This window comes from Nansenia antarctica, assembly GCF_963989245.1.
Source record: "Nansenia antarctica genome assembly, chromosome: 18".
NCBI classification, from domain to species: Eukaryota; Metazoa; Chordata; class Actinopteri; order Argentiniformes; family Microstomatidae; genus Nansenia; species Nansenia antarctica.
Window position 1 is genome coordinate 13,016,922 of NC_137691.1, and position 9,451 is coordinate 13,026,372.

The 9,451-nt window shown below is 50.9% G+C and overlaps 1 protein-coding gene across 1 annotated transcript; it reads left to right on the plus strand.

The window, feature by feature from the left end:
* Nucleotides 1–427: 427 nt before the first annotated feature.
* On the plus strand, nucleotides 428–2,329 carry LOC308173182 (G-protein coupled receptor 22-like; the record flags this gene model as incomplete). The annotated part of the gene is made up of 1 exon (XM_080548174.1): nucleotides 428–2,329. One exon carries the CDS (start codon nucleotides 428–430, stop codon nucleotides 2,327–2,329), a length of 1,902 nt encoding a protein of 633 aa, XP_080404300.1.
* Between the last annotated feature and the right edge of the window lie 7,122 nt (nucleotides 2,330–9,451).

Here is a 9,451-nt window from a genome sequence, read left to right on the forward strand (position 1 = left end):
CCACGCCCACACACACACACGCACACACATACAGTACATCCATACATAATACATACATAAACATACAGCTTTACATAACTGTCAAGAAAACCTTTTGCGAAATGTAACAAGTTTGTCATGTCTTTGTTGTCTGCGGCTAGGATGAGCTATTCTTGAATGCCTGTGAGACCAGCTAAACTGATCTACGCTTTCTTTCTCTCCCTCTCCCCCCCCCCCCCCCCCCCCCTCTCTCTCTCTCTCTCTCCCTCTCCCTCCCTCTCTCTCCTTCTCTCTTCCTCCCTCTTTCTCTACCAGAACCTCAGAGAGAGTAGCAGACCTGTCAATCATCCTACATCACAGGAGACAACGGGAGAGGGGAACGTAGCGTAGCATGGGCTGGTGTGGCTCACGCCGCAGTTGCTATGCGTGAGCGAGCGCCGCGGTGTCCATGGAGACCGAAGGCTATCGCAACCTCCTCCTGGAGACCAGCGACGGCCAGGGGGCCGGCCTGCTGGAGGGAGGGGGGGTGGGCGTGGCGGGGGCGGAGGGGGCGGGCTACGACGGCGGCAGCGGCACGACGGCCTATCCCCTGGGCTTCATGGTGTCCCTGACCACCGTGCTGTTGCTGGAGCTCGTCCTGGGCTTCAGCAGCAACCTGACGGTCCTCGTCCTCTACTGCGCCCAGTCCAACCTGGTCGACTCGGTCAGCAACATGGTCACGGTCAACCTGCACGTGCTGGACATCCTGGTGTGCGTGCTGTGCCTGCCGCTGACCGTGGCCGTGATCCTCCTCCCGGCGGCGGACGGCACGGGGGGCGCGGACGGGAGCCTGGCCACGCTGTGCTGCTTCCACGAGGCGTGCGTCACCTTCACCAGCGTGGCCACCGCCGTCAACGTGCTGGTCATCAGCCTGGACCGCTACGACATCTCCGTGCGGCCGGCCACGCGGCTGCTGACCCCCCGGCGCGCCGCCCTGCTGCTGGCCGCCGTCTGGGCCGTCTCCCTGGCCGTCTTCTTCCTGCCCTTCATGGAGGGGGACTTCTTCTCCTCGCGGGCGGCGGCGGTGGAGGACGAGGATGTCGGGGGGGGTTGGGAGGCGGACGGGGAGAGCGTGGACGCCGGGGACTCGGTCCCCCCTACCGGACTGACCTCCACCTCCTCCTCCTCCTCCTCCTCCTCCTCCCTCTCCTCCACCTCCTCCCCTTCCTCCTCCTCCTCCTCCTCCTCCTCCCGCCCGCTCCCCCCCGTGTGGCAGAACCGGACGCTGCTGTGCGTGGGGGGCCAGGGGTACCACACGGGCATGGCCATGTATTACCACCTCCTCCTGCAGGTGCCGTGTTTCTTCATCGCCGTGGTGGTGATGCTCTTCACCTACTCGCGCATCCTGCAGGCCCTGAACATCCGCATCGGCTCGCACATGAAGAGGGGCGGCCCGCGCTCCAACAAGGACTCCTCCACGGGCTGCCGTGGCCGCCGAAGGAGGCGCAGGAGGAAGGCCCTCAGCCTGGTGGAGGGGCCGGGGGGCGGAGGAGGAGGTGGAGGAGGAGGAGGAGTGGGGGGGGGAGGCTCCTCTAGCCAGAACCAGCACCTCACCCACCCTCCCCTCATCCCCTCGCCCACGCCCACCCCCACCTCCCCTCCCCCCGTCTCCTCCGTGCCCCAGATGACCTCGGACAGCGGGGCCACCACCACCACGGGCGGCGGGGGGGGAGTCACCACCACCGCCACCACCACCGCCACCACCACCCCGGTCGCCACCACCCCGGCCACCCCCGCGCAGACCCCCGCCGGCGCCACGGCGGTCCCGGCGGTGGTGGGGGGTGCCGCGGCGGCGCCCGGGCCCGTGGCCGGAGCCATCTCCCCGCTGCCCGCCCCGGGCGTCCAGGCGTCCGTGTCGGCCATCATCGCGCTGCGGCGCGCCGTGCGGCGGCACCGGGACCGGCGGGAGCGGCAGCGGCGCGTCTTCAAGATGTCCCTGATCATCATCTCCTCCTTCCTGGGCTGCTGGGCGCCGCTGTCCGCCGTCAACGTGCTGATCCTGTGCCTGGGCCCCAGCGACATGCTGGTGAAGGTCCGCCTCTGGTTCCTGGCCATGGCGTACGGCACCACCATCTTCCACCCGCTGCTGTACGCCTTCACGCGGCAGAAGCTCCGGCGCGCCCTCAAGACCCGGGTGAAGAAGCGGGTGGTGTCCCTGCTGCAGGTGGACCCGGCGCCCAGCGGGGGGACGGTGATCCATAACTCCTGGGTGGAGGGGGGGGCGAGGAAGGGGGGCGGCCGCAACAAGCCCAAGGTGGTGGAGGCTAGCGACGGCGCGGACCGCTGCCTGACGGAGGCCGTGCGGGAATAAGAGAGAGGGAGGACGAGTGGATTGTGTGTGTCTGTGTCCCGTCAGTGTGTGTCTGTCTGTTTATGTCTGTGTTTGTGTCTCTGTGTGTCTGTGTCTGTGTATGTGTCTGTGTTTGTGAATCGTGTCTGTGTATGTCTCTTTGTATGTACAGTATGCATATATACATGGGAGTGTGTGCGTGCGTGGGCGTGAGTGTGCGTGTGCGTGTGCGTGTGCGTGCGTGTGCGGGTGTGTGCGTGTGCGTGCGTGTGCGTGTGCGGGTGTGTGCGTGCGTGAGTGTGTGTGTCGTGTGCATGCGTGAGTCTTGGATAAAACGAGAACTTGTTTAGTTTACAAAGGTCAGGAGAGGAGAGCTCCTCGTCACCCCCCTCCCCCCCCCCCCCACCCCCCCCCCCCCACCCCATCACACCCCCCCCCCCCCTCCATGCAGGTGTGGAGGCAGGTGGGCCCTAATTAGAGCCTCTCTCTCTCCGCCTCACACAGGCCCTCATTAGTCCCCCAGCCTGACAAGATGGCCAACCCTGTCACCATGGCAACGCCTCGTAAGCAATATGTGACATCACTGCAACCATAGCTACTTAAAACTAGGCTTACAGTACATCCCACGATAGATACACTCACTAAATATAGTACACTTTCACACACACACACGCACACACACACACACACACACACACACACACACACACTCTGACGCATGATGCACATTGATCAACCTAAAGTCATCTTCTTCAGAGAAAGCACACAAGATCTACCGGCACCCAGATAAACTCAATGAGAGACAATATCAAGACGGTTCATCATTTGATTGCTCATGCCTTAATTCAGTTCCCAATCACTCATGGTGGTGCTGAATGTTCACTGTATGAGTGTGTGTTTACAGCTATGGATCTGTTTCTGGATGTAAGTATTTATTTATTTTGTGTGTGTGTGTGTGTGTGTGTGTGTGTGTGTGTGTGTTTGGCTGTGTGTGTGTGTGTGTGTATGTGTGTGTGTGTGTGTGTGTGTTTGGTTGTGTCTGTGTCTGTGTGTGTGTGTGTGCGTGTGTGTGTGTGTGTGTGTGTGTGTGTGTGTGTGTATGTGTGTGTGTGTGTGTGTATGTGTGTTTGCGTGTGTGCGTGTGTGTGTGTGTGTGCGCGTGCGTGTGTGTGTAATAATGTGCAATAAATCCCCAGCAGTGGCTGAGCCTCCCACGGGATGTGAATAAAGCATTGTGGGATTGTTCCGTTCTCGGTCTGGACAACAGAGGCGAATCCACCAGCTGACTGACAGCGTGGCCGCCGCTGCCACGGCGATACGGACACGGAATGATCACAGAACCGCATGGAGCAACTGTAACTATGTAAATACGACATGGTGTTGAATACTTAGTGACGTGTCACTTCAAAAGGCAATATTTGGTAATCCTCCCTCAACTGTCCATCAGAGAGACATATATACAGACAGTGGGGTCAGTGTAACAGCTGCAGGGGACTAGTTTCTGAGACCCAAGTCCTAACCCAGAAGAGGATCCAGATTCTTCAGTCCAAAATGCTGAAACACACCACGGACCAGAACTCAAACTTAACTGCTTGGACCTGTACTTAAGCTCTCCTTGTTGTGTGTCTTTTGTGTGTCGCGGTGGGTGGGTGGGTGGGAGAGCAGTAGTGTGGGGCATTCCTTTCAGACACTATCTCTGAATGACCACACCGGGCCCCCAAGGGTTTAGTCAGGTCCCGGAACCTGCAGCTCCTAGGGGCCCATTTTGTATCTGTGTCTCCCTCCTCCTCCTCCCCCTCCTCCCTCTCCTCCTCCTCCTCCTCCTCAGGGCTCACATCTCTCTCTAAAAGCATGTTGATCATAATACACCCAACACCAGCCCCCATCCTCTTACTTACTGTGATAGGTATTAGTCATATAGAACCATGAAGTAAGTACATATTTATGATAAACAGTTTGGTTAGGCTACGTATGTATGTATGTATGTATGTATGTATGTATGTATGTATGTATGTATGTATGTATGTATGTATGTATGTATGTATGTATGTATGTATGTATGTATGTATGTAAGTATGTATGTATTTATGTATGCATGGCTCTAAAGAGCTATCGGGGCTGTGGGCTAGGTTCTCCTTCACTAACCCTGACCCCTCATACACCACTACTATGGAGCCACAGACAGAAGAGGTGATTTCCTGTGTGTTTATATGTGTACATGTTCAGGGATGTAAATAGGCTTCTAGAAAAATCCAGCTGTTTGGGTATTTCAATCAAGGAATTTTGGTGGCAGTCAAAAGTCTGCTAGCCAGAGTCTGAGCTATGGCGAACAACTCAACCCAACGAGTGGGTTGGAAATGACGTGGCGAATCTGTTGAGGAGATCAATCATCTAAATGTATTTATGTTTATATATGGGTGTAATGTATACTGTACATTTTATGACCATGTATATAGACATCAGAAAAATATGTTAGTATTGTACATGATTTATATTGTGTTGTTATTATAATGTATTTCTTAATAGAGCAGCAGAACAAAGTCTGTATTAAAGAAATTGACTATTTGAGCTGGTGAGCCCATGTTCTTTCAGGGGGGAAATGTCTGTAAAAGTACACTATATACACACACACACACACACACACACACTAGTGTGAATAGCTCAAGGGGCTAGTAGCGTGACGCATGTGATGAAGTTCAGACAGCTTTATATTGACTTTTGACTAATTGATTCAAATCTGTGGCAGCACCTTATAAAAAGGTGGATCCTCTCTCTCATCAGTCAGGTAGTAACCTTTAAACCACATGGGGCCAATGGTCTATTAATCACTAACAATTATTGACAAAGAATTTCGATGAATATTGCAGACGCAAGAAATCTTTTGACTGTTATCCTTTAAACGTTGTGAAGGAAGAGAAGGCATTTTTTGATTCACTGTTCCATAAGGTTAGGGTTAGGTAAGGTAAGCTAAGGCTCCCCAATCAACTGGGAAAAGATATACAATGTCTGGTGTGGTCTGTACCTCGACTCAATCGACCCAAAGTCTCCCTCAAGTACCTCGTTGGCCGGCATTGTGAGTACTAACAGTAGCTGTGTCATCACTTAGCCGACAGTATGTTTTATGTATCACAATGTCCCCCTCCCTGGTCGTACCTATCCAACCTCAGGCAAACTCCAATTAGTTGTGTTATGTTGGGGCCTTTATAATCCTTCAATCCGCCTAATCCCCCTGGACCCCAACCGTCCAACTCTCTCTCTATCTCTCTCTTTCTCTCTCTCTCTCTTCCTCCGTTTCCTCTCCTTCATCCTCTGCCTCCACTCTCTGTCTTTTTCCTCTGAACCCTAAATATAGAAAGTCTGTCCCAGATTTGTACAGTATTTGCTGTTGAGTGTAGAGTAAACCACTGACTGTCCTCTTCCTTAGTATCCACCACGCCTGTCATTGGAATGACAGCAACATGGCTAATCGGAGGTGCTAATGAAGATGAATGCTAGCTTACGTGTTTTTCTGTCCTCTAGCGGTCTCACACTTCTTTTTTACAGCTTCTCCTGTAAATATTTAAGTATTTAAAATGTCATCTTGTCAAGTGTGTGTGTGTGTGTGTGTGTGTCTCTGTGTGTGTGTGTGTGTGTGTGTGTGTGTGTGTGTGTGTGTGTGTGTGAGTGCGTGCGTGCATGTGTGTGTGCGTGCGTGTGTTACGCAGAAGAGTCCAATGTATATTGCGCACATACACTTCTGTTAATCTCGTCGGTTCCCACCCCTTTTCCCCCACCTGTCATCCTCTCTTCCGACTCATTGTCTTTTTCCTCCCCAGTCTTTGTTCCCCCTCTCATCTCTCTCATCTCTTATCCACACTCATGCCTTCCAGAACAAAGGGAAAAACATCTGCAGTGCCTGTGGAGGGAGGAAAGTCACCTTGGGGGAGAGTGAAATGAGAGTGGGAGAGAGAGAGAGAGGGAAAGACCAGCAAGATGAGAGGGGGGGGGGGGGGGACTGCAAGACGAGGAGAGAGAGAGAGAGGGAGAGAGAGGGAGAGAGAGAGAGAGAGGGGGAGAGAGAGAGGGAGAGAGAGAGAGAGAAGGGGGGGGAATAGAAAGAGAGCAGGGAGATTAGTGGGAAGAGGAGGAAAGCAGAGAGGGAGGAGGGAAGGGAGAGGGGGGGGGGCAGGGAGAAAGGAATAGGATAATGAGTAAGAGAGGGACAACAGTGCATCCATGCAGAAACACAGGTCTCTGTTTTCATGCATTAGGAAATGAAATAGATACTGATGGCTACAGTCAGCTAACCCACGGATGTTAAAGCCTCTGTGATGTAAAACACAAGAGTGTGAGCCGCCCCCTCAACTACTGCAGTTCTTCTGCTGCGCGTCCTAGCGTCGCTCCTACGCAGATAGACAGATAGACTATCAGCCATCAGGCAGTATTCATTTTAATTTTCATGTGCAGGGAGCATGTTATTGCATAACCCACGTTAATAGACAGTCCTATTCACTCCCATATGTTGATAGGTAGGCTATAGCACTGGATTTTCTCAAGCTTACACCCACCCACAAGACCGAAATGATGTTTAATGTGAAAACATATAGTTATTAAAAGGTACATAAACATCATAAACCTCTATCTGTTATGGCTATCATAATGAGCTATTTCCTCTGTGAAACACCATGCCTTTGCCTGACTCAGCTGTCAGATAAGCTGCTGGATTTGACCCCAACTTTTTTTTGCAAAGGACGAAGGTTGAATTATGCATGAGGCTAACCGTGTGTGTGTATCTGATTAAAAGTACAATGTTACCAAAAAAAAAACTGAGCTGTGACTTTAGGATAATATAACACAGCTTGTGAGACTGACATTGATATGCCGTTCTAGTCAATCATGTTGTGTAAAGAGGATGAAACATTTATACAATTAACGACCCAATTAATAATGCACAGGCCTATTAAGGAGGCTTCTCAGCTTGAGCAATTGCTGAAGTTTGGAACGGCATAGGCCTACATAGTTCATAGTTGGTGAATTATAAGCCAAGCAGCAGGCTAGGCCTACTATAAACTCAAAGCACATATAGGCTACTGCACACATACTGCAATAGCCTGCAATAGCCTGCCATGTCTTTTTGTTAGGGTGGATTAGCTTCATTGATTGCACATGTATGTACAAAGGTGAGAGTCAGATATGGAGGACGGATCGTGCCACAATCAAATACAATACACACATCGAAATGATCAGACGGCTTGTAAAGAAGGAGTATCGAGTTGTTTAGGCGGACCGATCTATGGATCGATATATGGATCGATCAACCACAAGGTTGGGGCAAGCAACTGAATAGTCCCGACGTGCAATCTGTTAATCTGTCGTTAACTTGAAATAAAAAAAACTCACAGGTCCCTAGTAACCATAGCTTCGGAAAGAACTTGGTGTTGTTGGTCTAAACTTTGTCAAGGTGTAAAAAATGTTGTATTTTTGCCAAGGAGGCCTCTACTGTACTTCTGAATGTTGGCAAGGCGCATGATAAACGTCTCAGATCAATCAGGGAAAGTAAGTGGATTAAAACTATGGCTGGTGATGGAGGCATGCTTTATTGCCAAGAGCTATTATATAATACCACACAATGTACCAGTCTGCTGATGGACAGCGCTGCCTGACCGAAAACGAGATGGAACCACAGAGATGGAACGCAACCTGTTTGTTGGGAAGTGAGCGACACCCCGTGGCCACACTTGGAATAGGCCTATTAGTCACTTAATATACTTTGTGGGAGGCGCTGCTCTCACTGCCGCCGAAATAGCTCAGTTGGGAGAGCGTTAGACTGAAGATCTAAAGGTCCCTGGTTCGATCCCGGGTTTCGGCAGTACATGTTTTCTTAGTTTCCTTGTTTTTTCTTAGAATTCATGTTGATTATACGTTATACTGATTGTGTCCGTCGAGAGCATGCTCATGATTGTGCCAGTATTCACTGCAACATTATAACGTAAAATAACCATAGCGAAAAACCGCGACTTCGCACGCCAAATCAATGGCACATTATAAAACAACCATGTTTCAAGTGAAAGTTTGTAATTTTTCCCTTTTAAATAGGCATAACGAGCCTACTTCAAACTAGACAGTAGCGTTTACATTCCACAAGGTGGCGATGTTGACCCACCTATTGTAATTGTGACGTTATCAAGTAGCCTACTTCCTGCTCTAGCCATGGGCCCATGTCCAATATGAGCTGAGAGACCCCAACCCACACTGGGGGGTTTGTTTGTCATTAAATAGCCCACAGTGGAGACGGGTGGAGGCAGAAATCGAAGGACAGGATTGTAAATGGGATGGAATGAGAAATGGTATCAAACACATGCGTTTCCTTATTCCTCAGTCATTCCCTATTTTCTCATTCCTCATTCCATCCCATGCATTACAATGAGCCTGTCTCTTCTGATTCTCCCTCCCCTGACAGCCCACCTTATCCTAGATCAGAGTAGCAGAGGAACACAGGGATCTGCATACATACAAAAGCCAAGGGCAGAGTTGAGATAAAACACAGCACAGCTAAAAAAGAGAATGAAACATTGTTTATTCAAACATTGCTTTATATACAGTGACATTTCAGTTCTCCCTGGCGCGCCCGTTTCCTCAGCCCAGTTGACGACAGTTCATATTGACTTGATATGCATGTCCATGATGAAGCACCATCATACCCTGAGCAGGGAATACCCCAGTGAGAAACCCCAGTGAGAAGATGGTTTGAATAGACAAGCAGATGCCAGTGCCTCTCTGGTGACCCTTCAAACAAGTATGTGTATCATATCATATGCACCTCATAAAACCGGTCCTCCTGGCTTTATATATAGGCCTATACGTTGTCATTTTCCCATATGTTTCCCTGATATATATTTGTGGCTCTTCTGAAATAGTAGTAAGTCTCATCTGTCTCATCATCTCACCGACTATTTCATCCCTTAATCCAAGGTTTAGTCCAAGGCTCCACCATGCTCCATGATCCGTCCCCCTGACCCCGCCCTCCCCCTCTCTTATTTCTACATGTCACCACCACACTTCACATACCTCTCTTACATAACTCCTTCTTACTCTCCTTACTCCCTTTCCCTCTCAGTCCTCTCTCCTTAGTCTTCTCAACCCCTTTCTCTTTCACTCTCTCTC